The sequence below is a fragment of the Aplysia californica genome, unplaced genomic scaffold, assembly GCF_000002075.1.
Source record: "Aplysia californica isolate F4 #8 unplaced genomic scaffold, AplCal3.0 scaffold00128, whole genome shotgun sequence".
In the NCBI taxonomy this organism is placed as follows: domain Eukaryota; kingdom Metazoa; phylum Mollusca; class Gastropoda; order Aplysiida; family Aplysiidae; genus Aplysia; species Aplysia californica.
In genome coordinates this window covers 1,369,999-1,385,452 of record NW_004797398.1, presented here as the reverse complement: position 1 = coordinate 1,385,452, position 15,454 = coordinate 1,369,999, and the positions used below count along the sequence as shown (strand labels likewise).

At 38.0% G+C, this 15,454-nt stretch overlaps 1 protein-coding gene across 3 annotated transcripts in view; it reads left to right on the top strand.

Moving 5' to 3' along the window:
- Positions 1 to 15,454, top strand: part of LOC101847951 (MAGUK p55 subfamily member 7) — a 30,591-nt gene that overhangs the window by 5,915 nt on the left and 9,222 nt on the right. For 2 of the 3 annotated variants that reach the window (XM_035969235.1, XM_035969234.1), the window contains exons 4-17: positions 820 to 894; positions 1,875 to 1,955; positions 2,875 to 3,006; positions 3,422 to 3,503; positions 4,181 to 4,266; positions 5,102 to 5,173; positions 6,541 to 6,621; positions 8,305 to 8,447; positions 10,101 to 10,150; positions 11,158 to 11,265; positions 11,942 to 12,043; positions 13,067 to 13,147; positions 14,054 to 14,147; positions 15,213 to 15,321. In XM_035969235.1, coding sequence (XP_035825128.1) covers positions 820 to 894; positions 1,875 to 1,955; positions 2,875 to 3,006; positions 3,422 to 3,503; positions 4,181 to 4,266; positions 5,102 to 5,173; positions 6,541 to 6,621; positions 8,305 to 8,447; positions 10,101 to 10,150; positions 11,158 to 11,265; positions 11,942 to 12,043; positions 13,067 to 13,147; positions 14,054 to 14,147; positions 15,213 to 15,321 — 1,296 coding nt within the window. The remainder of the gene's footprint in view (positions 1 to 819; positions 895 to 1,874; positions 1,956 to 2,874; positions 3,007 to 3,421; positions 3,504 to 4,180; positions 4,267 to 5,101; positions 5,174 to 6,540; positions 6,622 to 8,304; positions 8,448 to 10,100; positions 10,151 to 11,157; positions 11,266 to 11,941; positions 12,044 to 13,066; positions 13,148 to 14,053; positions 14,148 to 15,212; positions 15,322 to 15,454) is intronic. The other variant, XM_013081391.2, reaches the window with a different exon arrangement.

The window sequence follows — 15,454 nt, the reverse complement described above, 5'->3', positions numbered from 1 at the left end:
CCCCCCCCCCCCCCCCACTCCCCCCTCCTTAAATTCCCCTGTCTAAGACGGAAGTTGTTTCCGGCCCTCTTGCCATTCTGTCTCACACAGGTTTGTCTAGGTAAACAGGGTTTTTTTCCCTTTGTCGCAAAACTCAAAAGTAGGAAAAATGAGATGTGCCATTTTGCTAGCACAGTGATGAGATGTAGAACAGCTGTTTTGACTGGCAGATAAATACAGGCTTTAAACATCCCGGACATGAACGCATTCTTGCTCACTTGTGAACTAGTGATTGGGAGCCTGAGCCATTTTACTTGCCACTGTGTACCGGTTCCAACAGATCAAAAGGTTAAGAGCTTCAATCATGAATTTTACCAACATGAAGGGAAATTTTTTTCCTCACATTTTGTAGCAACTCATTGACATTTTAGCATCACTTTTCTGGGATATTGTTCTTGGCAGCCAATTTCACCAAAATGCTTGTGACAAACTGTTTCCAATTAAAGTTGTCAAAGTTAGCAGCATCATTCATTGGTTACCCATTCAGTCCAAAATGAGGCAGTAAAAAGGTCTTTGTCTTTTCAGTTTTCAGGAAATAAAGTAAGGTCTTTGATGTTTAAGTTGTCAGAAAAATAAAGTTATTTTTGTGAATGAATATGAAGCTCTCAGCAGCACTTTTCTGAAACCCCCATGTTTGTTTTCAAACAAAGGTAAACACAGCTTTCATGCAGAGTCATTATAGTCAAACAGTACTTAAAGTTCACTGGAGTATCTTACAATCTAAGATTTTCATTCTTAGGTTCAAGGTCATGATTAATTCTGTTGTGCATTTCATTGCAGATTTATCGTCAATTCAAAGCTCAGGCAGGCAGCAGAAAACCAGCGGCAGATTTTGCCGTTTCTCAGGCAGCAGATGTAAGTCACAGTTGTACTTATATATGTCTCATAGAATTTTTATTTTGGTTTTGCTAGTGGAGTAAAAAATGAAACTGTCGCAATGAAAGAATGTAAATAGCTAAACAGGTATGTTAGTGAGAAATATTTCTTGTTAACTGCTCGCTTTTTTTCTTGTAGTACTCGAGAATGTGTAAGTCTTTTTCTTGGTAGTAATTTGTACAGTCAAATCTGGTAGTTTGTGATGTTGTGGTAATTTTCATTGCTACCCACATCCTTACTCTGTCTGAAAATGGAGTTAATTACTGTGTTTCCAGTACTTCAAAGGATGTGATTGTATCTCCTCTATATTGATTAGTTATCTGACCACTAGAGAATTGAACACTGTTAGTTAACCCCAGCACTTACACTCACAGATGGGACCATGGAGATGGAGTCTGGTATTTGCTAGGTCACTTAAGTCCTCAAATACAGTTCTTTTGCTGTATGGTTTGTTCCAAAGTGCAACATTCTCCAGCTTGGTCAAGTCTAATTCAGTTTCAAGATGTAGGACCATTATATATATTCAATCAAACTTGTCTAAGACAACCACCCATTGTTGAGGAGAAAAGTAGTCATCTTAGACATGTGGTCCTCATGGATTGTATCATTATAAGAAAGAAAAAGTGGCAAGGAAAAAGTGGTCATTTTGAAAAGTGATTGTTTGGACAGGTAGTCTTTAGAACAGGTTTGACTTTATTTAATTATTCTATGATCTAATTTTTGTCAGAAAGTTTCTGACGAACTTGTATTTCATCACTGTTTGCAAGGGAGAAAGTTTGGGACAAACTTGTATTTCATCACTGTATGCAAGGGAGAAGTGAGAATTTGTCATTTGTACTGGTGATTGTTTTGGACAAGTGGTCATTAGAGCTGTTTTAACTGTATAAGTTACAATTTGATTCAATTTTTGCGAGGAAGTTTGTGATGAACTTGCGTGTCATCCCTGACTGATGTTTCAGGTGTACTGTGAGATCCGCTACCGTATAGAGGATGCCGAGGTGCGCGAGTTGCTGGGCCTGCTGTCAAAGCCCCATGTGCAGGTTGGTCCTTGCTTCAGTTGTACCTGTCCAAGAAGACCACCCATTGTCGAGAGGAAAAGGGGCCATCTTTGACAGGTGGTCCTCTTGGATGGTATCATTATAATATAGAAAAATATGAAAGTTGAGAAATGGGAAGTAGTCGTTTGTGTAAATAAGTGTCTGGGACAGGTGGTCAATCAGGTTCAGTTATGTCCACAGTTCCTTTAAAACTTCTGACTTGAAATAAATACTGGTGGAATCAATAGAGCTGCTGTGTGCAATACTGTGGTTCGGTGTGTATCAGCACAGGACAGACTTTCTAGTTTTGTTATTGGGTTTTTGGTCAGCCTCTTAATTTCAAATGACAAAAATGAAATCAAAGCTTATGATGTAAATGATGACACAAAGAATGTACAAGTGAATCAACTTTGCGATCAGGTAAACACAGACAAGCATAAATATTTGCAAAACTTAATTGAATTAATCAAAATTTAATGTTTAATGTGGACTAAAAGTCCTTAGAGGAAAGTTTGACATAGCATAAAAATTGGATTTATATGAATCAATTTAATGTTCATTTCAGTAAGCATTGAATGACTCCCAATTAAAAAAAACAAAACAAAAAGCCGTACTGATATTTTGGACAATATAGCTCAAATGCAAGATATGATGTGTGCCAAATCCTACACTAAAGCTCATGATGATTTGTTAAGCCTTTCTCCCTTCGTGTGTGAAAAGGGATCTATGAATGTTGAAAACTGTCATTTCGTCACTGGTTCTATTTTGTAGCGCAAGATTTTTCCCCTCATTTAGGAAAATACTCAAATATGATATAAGCATATCATTGGCTTTATCAGTGGCTAGTATTAGTTTGTTTTTACTTTTGTGTGTCTGCCTTTCCTCCCCTGAAATTTTTTTCTAGTGGACATTATTTTTTCAGGCGCTACTGTTTTGCCACGACAAAGTTGCGTGTGAAGATTATGAGCCCAGGTTCGACCCTGTACCTCCAGGGACAGGGGAAGATGGAACAATTGTCAAGATTGTGCGGCTTATCAAAAACAACGAACCTTTGGTAAGGAGTGTTTGTCGGAAAAAGCTTTGAATTTTGTATGTTATGTTTCTGCAGTGTAAAACTAGTTGGATGTCTAGTTAAGTGTTTGGTTGCTGTTTCAAATAACCGATATGTAGTTGTACAAAAAGGCTTTCTACAAAAGCATTTTTTAACTGTAGTAGGGAAAAATGTATGCTGTATTTAAATTCTGGAAAAGGGTTGTGTTTTAATTGACAATTTTTACTGCTGTATGGATAAAGTGCGCCAGTTTCTCTCTATCCTCTTCCAGTTTTAAGAGACGACAAGCTAACTTTGAATTTTATGATTCCAAACATAAACATTCATATTTAAAAAAAAAAAAAGAACGAAAGAAAGAAAAAAAGAAACACTTTTTGTTGCATGGTGAAACTAACACATTGTGACTGTCTCTTCCCAGGGCGCCACTATCTACCTCAACGAGCACACGGGCTGTGTGGAGATAGCACGAGTTTTGCATGGTGGAGCGGCTCACAGGAGCGGTGAGCCAAGCCTTTCTTTTCTCAGAAATAACTCACAAATAAGGGTCTACGACTTTTCTGAAAATACAGTCCAAATTGTCTAAGACAGCCACCCATTGTTAAGGAGAAAAGTGGTTGTCCTAGATACATGTTGTGGTTGGTGTCTTTATTAATGTTGAAAAAACACAAAGGGGATGTGGGGAGTGGTTGTTCTGTGTGTGTGTGTATGTGTGGGCGTGTATTTGGGTGTGGGTGTGTGTGTGTGTGTGTGTGGGTGTGAGTGTGTGGTTGGGGGTGGGGATGGGTGTGTGAGTGTGTGTGTGTGTGTGTGAGAGAGAGAGAGAGAGAGAGAGAGAGAGAGAGAGAGAGAGAGAGAGAGAGAGAGAGAGAGAGAGAGAGAGAGAAAGAGAAAAAGAGAGAGAGAGAGAGAGAGAGAGAGAGAGAGAGAGAAAGAGAGAGAAGAGAGAGGGGAGGGGGGAGAGGGGGGAGGGGGGGGGGCAGTGTCGTTATAATGTAGAAAAAACCCCACAAGGGGATGTGGGAAGTTTTTGTTTAGTGTGTGGATGTGTGTGGGGGGGGGGGGGGGGAGTTAATAAGTGAGAGAGTGTCATTTGATTCGGTTCATTATTTTCATCAGTGGTATAAAGTATCTTGTGCTAAATAATCAACTGGGTTTTTTTTCTTTTGTTTCTCTCTAGGTCTGCTGGCAGCTGGGGATGAGGTGCATGAGATCAATGGGGAGTCCGTGAAAGGTTTAGAGCCAGACAGGATTGTGGAAATGTTGGTTAGCATCACATGATTTTTTACTTTGAACAGGAATTGAATTATCAATTTGATTTGGTGGCGTTGGTAGTCTAGTGGTTAGACTTCCAGACTCGTAATAGTGAGGTTGCAGGTTCGAGATTCCAGCCTCAGTCCCGAGGGAACGCCACTTTACACACGTTTTCCTCATTTCACCCAGGTGGGAATGGGTACCCAGCTATATCATGTTTGAGATTTAGCTCCTATAAAATGGCAGCTTTCACAGTGTGCTTCCCGGGAAGTTGAGATTGTTTCAAAATCCTATCAGGTATGCTGGGGTAATAATATAGATTGTAAAGTACATAGAGCTTGCTGTTGAGTGGGAATTTGTGCTATACAAATGCTATTTATTATTTGTCATTATTATAACTCAGATGTGTAGCTATCGGTGTTGCCATTGCTCACAGAAGACTTGTAGGCCTATTTGATTCTTTTGTAAGAACCTTGTTGATTATCTTGTTCTTTCTTCTGAGACATTGTATCCCTCTCAGCTTAGGTTGACCCGGATAGGCATGATTGAAGTTAGCCTCCTAAATAATCTGATATTAGAGATAAAATTGGCGAGATAAATGGTTTTCCAAACTGCAATATGCTTGGAAACTGTAAATATACTTTTTTTTGTGCCTTTGATCAACCATTTTCAGTAAAAATCAAAATAGAAATGTGTTTTTGAATGGATTCAAACTGTGTTGAGCCCAAAATAAAAGATCTGAGGAGAATTGCCCCAGGGGTGGAAAAAATAGTGTCGGGTTTCTTCTATATCAATATTTTGACGAGTGCTTGATTTTACCAGGATGCCTCACATTTTGTTTCCGCAGTCTGAAGTCTCAGGGTCTGTGACTCTCAAGTTGGTGCCCTGTATGAAGACAAATGTTGGACGCAAAACAAAGGTGACTTTACTTCTTCCCCCCTTTCTTTTTTGTCAGTTTATATTTTTGTGTGGAGTTTATTTTTGCTTGCTGGTTTTATACTTTTGTGTACAGCATCTGAAGATTCATGTAAAAAGCATTTATACTGCGCATTTCCATTTTCTAAAAGATGCTCAATGCGCATTACAACGAAAAAGACATCATATCTTAAAAATTAATTGACACGTGTGTACGTAGAACAACATATTATACATATAATATAAATGCATATCTGTAAAATTTTATATGAGAAAAATAGTCTCGCAGTGAGGTTGAAAATGTGTTCACTAAAAATATATACAATGCAATAAAAATTCACGAATGGTCACAATAAAGTTGAAACGTGAGTAACTAGAAACGTTAATTAAAACATTAATTCTATACAGATAGAAAAACATTTCCGTTCTCTCTCTCTCTCTCTCTCTCTCTCTCTCTCTCTCTCTCTCTCTCTCTCTTTCTCTCTCTCTCTCTCTTTCTCTCTCCCTCTCTCTCTATCTCTCTCTCTCTTTTTCTCTCTCATTCTCACACGCTATTTCTTCCATCTCACAGTCTGGCATACACATGCATATATATCACAGTACATCATTATGACAGGTATGCTCTTGTGAATAAAAAAATGCTTCAGCTGATTTTTGAAAATGGAAATTGTTGGGGCAGATCTTATTTTATATGGGAGTTAGTTCCATACCCGGGGACCAAAGAATAAAAAGGAACGCTCGCCGTATGTTTTGTAATTTTGTTTTGGAGTTTAAGAATTAGATTATCAGAGGCTGATCTAAGGGCTCTAGGTGGATGATATAATTCCAGGAATGTTTTAAGATAAAAAGGTGCACTATCATTTATACATTTAAAACAGAGAACGGCAGTTTTGTATTTGATCCTTTCTTTTATTGGCAACCAGTGTAGTTCTTTCAGAATTGGTGTTACGTGCGCTGATTTATTTTGTTTCATTATCAATTTTGCTGCTTGATTTTGGAGTACTTGTAACTTTGATAGTTTATCGGATGTCAAACTGGACAAAATAGCATTACAGTAATCTAACTTTGATAAAATGAGTGTTGTTACAAGTGTCTTGGCTGCTGCTTTAGTTAAATAATTTCGTACACTGCCAATTTTCTTACTTTTGCTGAGCTAGCTCTTAGTGAATAAATAAAAAATATACTCTGTGATAAATGACAAGAGTTGTAGATTCTGAGATTGTTGACAGCGGAATAAAGAAGACTTTATTTCTGGCTTGGAGCAATATACCATAGTATTTGTTTCAGCTGTGATTCTTATGTGCTTTGACTGGAAACTGAATTTCCTTCTTTTACATATTATGCTGAGGTTTTTTTGTTGCTTTTCTACAGTTGAAGATGCGATGCCTTTTTACCTTTGACCCTGACACAGATGAGCATATCCCGTGTAGGGAGGCTGGTTTGGCTTTCAAGGTAAAAATATTTTTAACCTTTTGTTTGTTCATCATCATCATCATATTTTTTTTGTTTTGTTAGCAAGACTTTTATGTTTTGCTTCATAATTACAGGTCTGATTTGTCCATAATGTAATTTTTGTCCTGCCAATCTCTTGCTGGTTGAAATTGGTTTGTCAAAACTAATTCTTTTCTGTGAAGTTGATACGAGAAGATTATAGTTTAGTCCAGTGCTTTGTAACAAGATCTCGTGCAAACAAGTTTCAGCTTTGTGCATCCAATGGGTACTACTGCAAAATCACACTCCATTACTGCTTTTAAATCCAGTCCAGTAAAGCTTCTGGTTGTTGTCAGGTTGGATTTGCAGTGCTCAACAACACTTTGTGCTGTCCCGGGAAAATGATCAGTTCAGATGATGCTGAGTCACTGAAAGGGTTAGAGCAGCATACATTTTTCAAGGATAAGAACAAATAACCTCAGCCTTCTAGGAGAAAAAATGACAAATTCTCTTTCACACTTTCTCTTTATAGCATTTACTGCCATTCATACAACTTCGATTAATTTTTTTAACACAGTACGTTGTTTATGGTATGCTGTCATGTATCAAATTGGTTTAAGAATGTTGCATCTCTCGATTTAGTGTCTGGTATACCCCCTATGACATAGGCCTACACCCTTAAAGATGGAATTAATGCAAAGCTATTTACAGCCAAGGCAAGCCATTGTCTCTTGTATGCATGGTTTGTTGATGACTTTTTTCACAATACTGCTTTTTTTTTCTTTTTCATAAGAATTGGATAACTCAAAGTACAGTGGAAATCATATATAACAGGCCCAGCAATAACAGGGATCCTGTAATAACAGGGATTTTTAAAATCCCTGTTTTTTCCTAGTCTTTGTCTCTATTAAAAGTTATCGGCAATAACAGGGCCTCATCGGAGCCCAATCGGTTATAGCAGGGACAAAGGCTGGTTAACAATATGTAAAAAGTAAGAGAGAGAGAGAGAGAGAGAGAGTATAATGCAGTGATGGAGTTAGCCCACGCAAGACATGCCACTGCAAGCACATGCAGTGGGGGAAGTGAGAGAGGGCTGCGGTGTGCAGCAGACTTCGATCTAGCCCTAAGCCTAGCTACTCGCACGTGTAATGCGTCATGCGCAAGCCTACCACATGGCCACGAGACAGGGCTTTGGTGTGCTGTTCGGGGGCACTTGTGGATAGGGAAACTACCTATAAATAAATACAGCTGGATCAGTCCACAAATGCCTACTTCCCTTACATTTGTGATTTAGCAGGAATCTGATATAACAGGACTTTTTCTCGGGTCCCACCATCCCTGTGTATCAGGTTTCCACTGTATAAAGGTATCCCTTTAACTGTTGAAGGAGGTGGCTGACACATATGTCTGACTGAAAATCTAAGGACATGTTTTGGCACATTTGAAGGATCACATACAAACCAGGAACACAAATTTGTCTATTTCATAGTATGTATATTGTTCAAGTTTCAGATATAGAAAACATGAGTTGAAAAATTTGTTGGCTTGTGAATAACAAAGTTATTTAAAAGCTTCGAAACAGTGCGTCTTTAAGAATTGTCGAATAACCAAGATGTATGTCCTCAAAGAATAAAGGAAGTATTTGTTTTCTTCCAGAAACATAACATGTATGTTTGGCCCTTAACTATGGAGTTCATATTTCAGATGGGTGACATTTTAGAGATTGTCAGTGATGAAGACCCGACCTGGTGGCAGGCGCAGCGGTTTCCATCATCAGAGACAGCTCCAGGGCCCGGTGCAGTGATGTCCCCCGCTGGTCTTGTGCCCAGCAGACACTATCAGGAGAGGTTAGAGTCTTCAGGAAACTTCATGATTTCATGGGATTTCTCTTTATTTGTCAAAAAATAGCAGTGGTGTATGTCCTTCTTTTTGTTGTTGTTATTAAATATGGATGAGTTTAACATCTTTCTGGACATTATTGGTCTTTTAGAAGTTGAAAGCTCTTGGTCCTATGGATAGAGTGTAGAAGAGGGAATGGCAGAAAGCAGAGAAAACACAATAAAGGAAAAGTGGGACTTGTAAGTATATGCATTAAATTCTTTTCATCTTTACAAGAGTTTTTCTAGAATCCTATGCAGTGTGGTGGGTGGGGATGTGGAGAGTCAGTTTGATGGCTCCATTTTGTAAGCATAAGCACTGAAGGAAAATCTACTGTATACTGGGGTTTTTTTCATGCAACTTGAATTGATAATTTTTGCAATTTTAAAAGAAGTTTGCGAATTCAGTTGTTTGTAAAATGTTAGGATGGGCGCTATTGTATTGGACCACATGACACAGGGTAACTCAGATCAGGAATTCAAAATGTGCAGGAAAATGGAATAGGCAAAAGTTTTAAGCCAAAAAAAAAAAAGAGTAAAAAAGAGCGCTTTAAAAAAACAGTTTCCAGTATCACTCTTTTGCTGGTAATTTGTTGTAACTTTTCCCTTAAATTATTTGTGAATTTAGCCACATGATTAGGTTACATCTCTTTGTTAATGGTTTTAATCTTTTGCAATTGCAGTCAAAAAGTTGAGAGGGGGACATGACCTAGTGTGATACAGTGTGGTTTTTGCACCACTTTCAGCCCTGTAAGGAATTTTGAGGATGGGACCTTTAAATCAGAGACCATGTTGGATAGGTCCAAGTCAAATTAAGCCAGAAAAACTCTCTAAGATGTGCCAATGGAGATTGAAATCAGGGTCATGTACACTGTACTCCAGCTAGATACCAACAGAGGTAAAAGCTACAGTGCACACAAAGAGGACATGGCTGTGAATATACAGACAAAACCGTAATAATAACGTAGCTGAACTTGTCCAGATGACCACCCAATGTGGAAGAGAAATGTGGTCATCTTAGACAGGTGGTCCTTTGGGATAGAGTCATTATAATGTAGAAAAAATGCATGGGAGAAAGTCGAAGCTGTCGTTTGTACAAGTTATTGGTTGTTTGAGTCGGTTTGACTGTATTTATATGCTGTTGCTTTAGAAGAAATTAAACATAGCTTGACTTTTCTTTTAAGGAATAAATATTCCCCGAAATTATTTGCTGCCCTTTGGTTTGAAAACATGTCGCAACTCATAGTGAGATTCGTTTTGAAAGAAATGGAGTGGCACGTGAAAGAAACATGAAGTTTTTTCTTTGAATAAAGTAGATTTATGCTGCTTACCAGTTTTTAAGAAAGCATAAGAAGAAAGAAAAAAATGTTTTTATACCGTGATTAGGAAATGAGTTTTTAAATATTTGGATCTTGAAATGCATAAATATTGGTACTGGATTTTGTAAAGCAGTTTTAACAGAACTAAAACCTTGAGAACATTTTTTTAGGATAGTTGACAAAATTGTGCATAAGAGCCTTTTCTTTTTTTATAAGTCAAGTGGCCTTCCTGTTTCAGTTTGTCTTATTTAGACTATATCATGTATTTTAGTAAGTCATAATAATTGCCTGTTGTTTTTTCCAGTGTGGAAGTGATGAGACGAGTCAAGCTCAGGGAAGCCAAACATCCACCTCGTAAGTATTGGGATGAATGGGATGAATCATCAGTGCTCATCGATCATCAAGTGCCTTCTTGTTTTCCTTGTCCAAAGTGAAAAAAAAAGGTCCCAGAGTTTAAATGGTTTGTAAATATTTCAAAGAAAATTGAGCATATTTGGCAATTCAGTTGGTGTTCTCTACCATGCGAACAAGTTAACACTCCCAACAACTGGGTACTGATCTTTAAAGAACAGCCAGCTGATCTCTATCTTCTTTCTGTTTGTCATTGTTCAGTCTTCGCTGCCTTCATCTCAAGGGTCGAAGGTCATCCACAGGGCAGATTGGTGCTGAAGTCACAGTTAGATGTCTCAGTGGAGTGTAGCCTATTCGTTCAGTAGAGAGCTTAGCCCTATGTTGTATCTGCCTACAATGTCCAAGTCTAAGGCAATTTTCTTAGTTCGTTACAAGACACCATCCTGCAAGTGTTGGTGGGCTATGTCTTTTGATGTTTCTGGACCTGATGTTATGATTTGAAGGTCCCAGCTTTGTAATGTTGATGCAGGCAACTAACTTTTAAAACAGGAAGGACAGATGTAGAATTTCTTTTTTCCTATGAGAGAGAGAGAGAGAGAGAGAGAGAGAGAGAGAGAGAGAGAGAGAGAGAAGGGGGGAGAAAGTAAGGGGAGGGAGAGAGGAGGGGGGAGAAAGGAGGGGGAGGGAGAGAAGGGGAGGGAGGAGCGAAAGACAGCAAGAGAGTGGGTGTGTATATGAACAGGGAATGTTCATTGCTGCTGTATGAAACCAGGAGTCTCCTTGACAGATTAATCAAATATGTTGTTGCTATTGACATCATCATTTATATCATTTGGTCCTATCATGACCCCTACTATATGTCTTGTTTTGACATCAAATGTTTGGTAAGTTTGAGTGTTCTTTGTCCTGTGTTGGTTCATCCATTTGTGAGAGACATCAAATGTTTCATACATTGTCCATTTCTGACAGATCGACAATATTTGATACATTTGAGTATTCTTAGTCTGTAGTGGTCTGTCCATTTTTTTTAGGTTCCATTAGTCCCTGTCGTTATAGTCCCAAGATCCCCAGGCAGAAACGTCTGAGGAAGACTATGTACCACATCGTGCAGAGCGGAGGTGAGTTACTATGTATAGCAACACATTTTTTTTACCTGTTTCCAAATGCAATAAGGCTATTTTACGGTTTTAGATCTCGATACCAGTGATTTCTTTAAAGCCTTTGCTGTACGTACATATTATGGTTGTTGTTTATGACAGTGTTCTTTTCCTGGGGAATGGTCAATGTTTATTGTGTCTGGCACGTTGGATATTTTATTATTTGGCTTAAGTAGGTAACATTGACAAGGTTGGTGGGCATTCTGTGCCTTTGTCGAGTTGACTTGCTGCAAGCCATAACTCAACAACTTCCTTTGATATTCTATAAAGTGACCTTTCTTTTGTCCAGTTAACCTTTTGTTTCTTTTTTGTCGTTTTCAGTTTTAGCATTTGTTCTATTTATGCGCTCAGAGATAACATTTCAGCTTTTTTCAGTGGTGGTTAGCTCAATAGGTCTTACTTATCAGATTTTTTTCTTTAATTAAAAGCATATTCCTATTTGATTTCACTATGTTAAAAACTGTAACTATTCTTATATTAATTCTCATTGGGTTTTTTCTGGTAAGGAATCAAATGACTTTGGTTTTATTGGGATGTTGACAGGGCAAGCATCAGCTGTTAAGAAAAGTTGGTCACTTGCTTTGCTTTTTAACGATCTTGTACATGCCTGCTGATATTTCCTCTTTTTTCCCCTCAGTGTTTTCTGAGTATGACACTGATGAAATCCCCACCTATGAAGAGGTTGAGTTATACCGTCCTATTCATCCACTCAAGATATTCCGCCCCATTATATTTATTGGTAAGGATGACATCCTTCAAAACATTTAGCTGTTCAATATTCTTATGAGATTCATTCTTCCTTCTGACCACTGGTCGGATACCAACTCTCACAGAAATGGATTTCTGTATCACGAGCATGTGAACTTACTTTGCTCATCCACTGTTTTCTACCTTACTTTTCCAAGTCCAGTTGTGTATATGATATTTTAACCCTTCTATGTTGCAGGGTCAATTTGAGCTTCATCGAGCAGTTTTGGACTCCGAGGGATGAAGAGTGATATACAGTTTAGCAGTCGATAGGAATTAATAAATACAACAAACTGTCTAAAAAGGCAAAATATTTGTTTGAATGACAAAAATTATCGCCGAATTTAAATCTGCAATTATTTTTACAAAGTGTGTCTAGTAGTAGTAGAACTGTGTGGTGAATACAAACTGTGACAAACAGCTCTCTCAAGTTTATGGTCCTCAAGCTTCATAAAGTATGACAAGCACCTTTGGTCAAAGCACGTTTTTGCTTCCTTCATCTGATAAGAAAAAATGACGAGAGCAATCATCATATCGGTCATGTACGGAATGATGTTTACAAACGATTTGATCAAGAATCAGGACATGAATTGCTTTCTGTGGGTACTCTGACAGTTCTGTATAATCACAATAAAAAATCTATTTGAGTAAAATATGTACTGTATTCCATAATACTCTTGTGGGTTGAACAGTTTCCCCAGGAACACTGAAGATATTTTATCTGGAGAGTAAATAAAGCTTTCACAGTGCTTGTCATTTTGTGCATGTGTTCTTTTATCAGATTTAAGATGCATATATATGTGTATTTGAAAGGACATGGCTCGGTATGCATGAAACATGTTATTGTGTGAGATGTCAAATTTTAACATTTTATTTTATAGTGAGTCACTTAGAGCCATCAGGCCATGGCCACTGTAGAAGAGATTTTTATTATTATTATTATTATTATTATTATTATTATTATTATTATTATTATTATTATCGTCATCATTATTGTTATAATTATTGTTTTCAGGTCCACCTGGTGTTGGCAGGAATGAGCTGAAACGTCGCCTAAAGGCAAGCAACCCACAACATTTTGAAGAAGTTGTTCCATGTAAGTACCTCTGTGTGTGTGTGTGTGTGTGTGTGTGTATGTGTGTGTGTGTGTGTGTGTGTGTGTGTGTGTGTGTGTGTGTGTGTGTGTGTGTGTGTGTGTGTGTGTGTGTGTGTGTGTGTGTCATTCCTTCTTTTATATAGCAAATAATTTTTTTTTAAATTTCCTCAGTTATTGTTTGGCACTTTGATTTATATAAAGCTGTGTGTACACGGGAGTAGGTGTTATAAAAATGCACTTCATTCTTCCTATTATTTTTAATGTCAATTTTATCTCTACTTTCAATTTTTGTAAATGTTCTCAGGAAGTGCAGGGTTTATTAGACAAAGTTTTAGAAGGAAATTATTTGTGTCAAATCACTGCTACAGTTGTCAGGTTGTCTTGGGTTTTCCATCCCTTTCATAGTTTTCTTCTAGGGAAATTCTGACTTAGGAGTCCATTGAGACTTTAAAAGTTCAAAGTTTTAACAAAAATAGAATAAGATTTAATTTGCAGTGTGTACTTTTTTACTTTTGAATGTTTTCAGAAAACAGGGGTTCTTTTGGTTTGTTTTCCTGGATAAAGATATTGTCATGCATAACATGCATGTTTTATCACTCTCTACTTTTTGTATGTTATGTTGTGGATGAAATACTTTAGTGACCATACACAGTGGCGGGGAATGCTTTTTTGGAAGTAAATGTCACATTGAAGTGGTATGTTTCAGCTTTCGGTACAGCATTGAGTTAAGCTAGGTATATGTCTGTTGTTCTTATTAAATTTATTTTTGAGAGAAACTTTCAAAATAAAAGTGTAACAACTGTATTTGGGGGGGGGGGGGGGGGGGGGGGTTGGGAGGGGAAGTTATGAGTATGATTTGCTGCACTCTCTAAAAAGATTAAAGTGATCGTTATCCATTGCTTTCAGACACAAGCAGAGAGAAGAGACCACATGAAGAAGACGGAAAGGAGTACAACTTCCTGAGTCGTGAAGAGATGGAAAGTCAGATTATTTCTCAGAAGTAGGTTTTTGTACAGTACTAGTATCATCTAAATTGAAGAGCTGGTTGTGGGTGGTTAGCGGGTGCTCTGGTTTGGTTTGGTCCTTCTTTCCGACCAAACATCTGTCGTCCTGATCTCTCCTCCTTTTTTGTGTTTGTTACTCTCTTGTAACTCCTCTAATCTTCAGCACTTATATGACCTTATTGTGTTGCAAGTGCTGTAAAACTCTTACTAAAACTATAAAAAGAAGAGCTGGTATTCTATGGAAAACTGTATCGTCTTCGTTATAAAACCAGAAAACTGATTTATTGTGCTTCATTAGAACCTGATCAGCCTTTGCTATCAAAAAAGCGACAGAGAAGGAAGACCTGTTTTAAATGCGTTTTCTTATGAAAAGCATATGTTATCAATGTAGGAAAGTCAATAATTCTCTAAAGACCACCTGTCCAAAACATACACCTTTAAGAATGACCACTTCTCACTTCCCCTTTGCATTTCTTTTCCTATATATTATAATGACTCTGCACAAGATGACCAACTGTGTAAGATATATCCCAAATAGGTTATATTTAGTACTAGAGTTGGTGGCAGTGATGTCCCCCCACATAAACGAATGGGGGCTAAGTGTGCCCACCGTGGGATTCTGAACCTCAAGGGCAAGACATACACAGTTCAACAGATGAGTGAGTACTTTTTGAGATTCACATGGAGGTGTCCCAGCAGTCTTAGGTTGAAATCTACAAGCTTGCACTGAAATATGGGATATGGGCTGTGTTATATATGCAAGAGCTCATGAAGAGTGAGGTGGGGGCTTAGATTTTTCATGTAAATGGGGGAGCGCCGGCCTTGACTATGAGGGTGGAAGGCCCCCATGTCTGACATGTATGACATCACTGCCTCGAGCTCAAGTATTATTATATATAACCTCTTTGAAGATATCTACTTTTCTCCTCAACAATGGATGGTTGTCTTGGACAGGTTTGACTGCAGTTTAAATGTCCTTTAGTTTGACATCATCAGTGAGAGTGTTGTTTGCTTTTACTATTTTTGGTATTGCATACATGTTATATTTTCGATCTCTCCAGATTTGTTGAATATGGTGAATATAAAAACAACCTGTACGGAACAAGCCTGGACTCTATCAAGTCTGTCATACAGCGGGGCAAGGTTTGCTTGCTGGCGCCACATACTCAGGTAAGCACGGACAATGGTTTTACACCTGTTTCATCCATCACAAATAGTATAGAATATGATATAGTTCTTTATTGTTCATGGGTTTCCTTACTATTTGTGTGTGTGTGTGTGTGTGTGTGTGTGTGTGTGTGTG